The 2028-nt window shown below is 40.3% G+C and overlaps 1 protein-coding gene across 1 annotated transcript in view; it reads right to left on the reverse strand.

Annotated features, from left to right (window-relative positions):
- Positions 1-605: 605 nt before the first annotated feature.
- LOC106530716 (dystrophin) overlaps positions 606-2028 on the reverse strand; it is a gene marked incomplete at its 3' end in the record, with an annotated part of 355898 nt that continues 354475 nt past the window's right edge. Inside the window, 1 exon segment of the mRNA XM_014026406.1 lies at positions 606-776. Within this exon segment, the coding sequence (XP_013881860.1) occupies positions 606-776 (171 nt within the window).

Genomic DNA, 2028 nt, shown 5'->3' on the forward strand with positions numbered 1-2028 from the left:
GTTTTCTGGATTTGACCGTACGCCAGGTTTCAGTAAGAAATCCACACAAGTCTTTGTACATGAGGCCCCAGGAGTTAGTGGTCATCAGTTAGCATTAGCATCCACTAATTTTCTTACCTGTTTAGAGGTTTAGCTATTTTTTTAGTTAGTGAATTTGTGGTTAGTGAAGCCAACATTTTGGTTAGCTGTGCCCACCACTGGTGATAAGCACGCCTAGGAGTGTCCTGATAATAGTTTTTCTGAAACTCAGTTTAAATAGTCCTACAAGTACTTAAGTTTGGGTCCTCACCGATACCAAGTACTTACTGAGTTAGTTGCCAGAGTTAGCTAAAAAGCAAATCTACTAAACAAAAATTTAGTAACCCTATTAGCTGTCAGCTGATTAGTGAAACCTTGTCTATCTTTGTCCATTTTACAGATATTCTGCAGAGCTAAAACCTGACGTTTGTAACTTGGAGTCCAACTTATTTTTCAAGAAGTACCTGACTGTAAATTCAGATCTTAAAGCTGTTGTACAACTTTGAATGCTAGGATGTCTATGTTGTACGAGTTGATGCTTTTGGACCCCGGTGCTCTGGCTCCAGGATTATGTTGAATTTACAAACCTTGAGTTCCTCRACAGCCTTGCGTAGTTCTTCAGGGGTCTTGTACGTAAAGTCTCTCTCCAGATAATCTTCTTCTGCCTGGTTGATCCATTCCTGCATCTCCTGCATCTCCTTCCTCAACGCCATGGTCTTATCGAGGCCTCCTTTCAGAGCTGACTTTTTTGCGTAGGCCTACACAGAGGAGGAAAGTGAATATTAGAACTCTTACATTTATCACCAGCACAGGATTAATATTACGTTTTTGACAAGTCAACACCTGCCCTGGCAATTATTTATGTAAACATGTTTGAGTTTTCCTTTAAACGCAGCATATTGTGGACAAGATGTAGACAARGACACGTAAACATAATTAGCTGAATAAAGTTGTGCATAACTAGAACAATGGTAGTTTTAGTGGTGCTGGTAGGCGTCACCAACTGAAGAGTTTGGAGGGAGCGTGTTTTCAGGGATCACKTTTATCATCTGGGACCTGATGATGCCTGACTTATTATCTGATTTCATTTTTCAGTCTTTTGGAAGTCTTGGCTGAACTGGTTCCAACATTACAGAACTGAGAGGAGCCATGGGCTGCTAGTGGCAGTTCAAGTCTGCAATTGGAGCCTTTCAGGTGAAGCTGACTGACAGATCAGGTATTTCAAGGATTGCAGGTCAAATGTGGCCTGCTACAGTGTTTTATGTGGCACGCGGGAACTTCAAACGTATAAATAGGCTGATTTAAAGCCAGATTCATCTCCCATGATGCATGTCGATTATTTTACCTGTGAAACGACAGCATCCCACCACAAGGTGGAGGTGCACAGGGTTCGAGAGTAGCTGGCAGCTGACAAAATTTGCAGTGTAAAACCTCAATTTTACTGTTTTTTTTAATGGCTACTTTTGCTGCAGTTGGGAATTTCCCACGTACAAGTTGTAAATTTAGACTGGAACAAGTGGGAGTGCCCTGCTGGAAGGTAAGAGAGGTCAGAATTCGAGACAGAAGCTACTCACCACAACTCAATGAGTAAAATTCTCTTTTTACTTTTAATAGCATTTCTGTTTAATTTATTTCACATTTCGTCAGTAGAACATGTAGTACATTACAATGTTTATAAGAGAACGTGTTAAAACATTGTTTCTATGCAGGAAATACCACGTAGAGCTCAGTTATTGTTTGTTATTGGTGCTCAGCTGTAGCTTTGAGACAAGAAACGTGACATTTTAGTTGGAGTATCTAAGTTAATTATAACTAGCTCTTGGAGGACCACCATGACCCTCGCGTGGTTCTTGGTGAAAACTGGTTTGACACCCCTGATCTACACCATGGCTGAAACAATCCACTAATGCCCAGAGACTCTTTTCTTGACATCAACTCATTTAATTATAAATAAGTTCTATCAAACTCCTGAGTAGGGCTGCAACTAACGATTATTTTAATAATCGATTA

This window comes from Austrofundulus limnaeus, unplaced genomic scaffold, assembly GCF_001266775.1.
Source record: "Austrofundulus limnaeus strain Quisiro unplaced genomic scaffold, Austrofundulus_limnaeus-1.0 Scaffold551, whole genome shotgun sequence".
Lineage (NCBI taxonomy): Eukaryota > Metazoa > Chordata > Actinopteri > Cyprinodontiformes > Rivulidae > Austrofundulus > Austrofundulus limnaeus.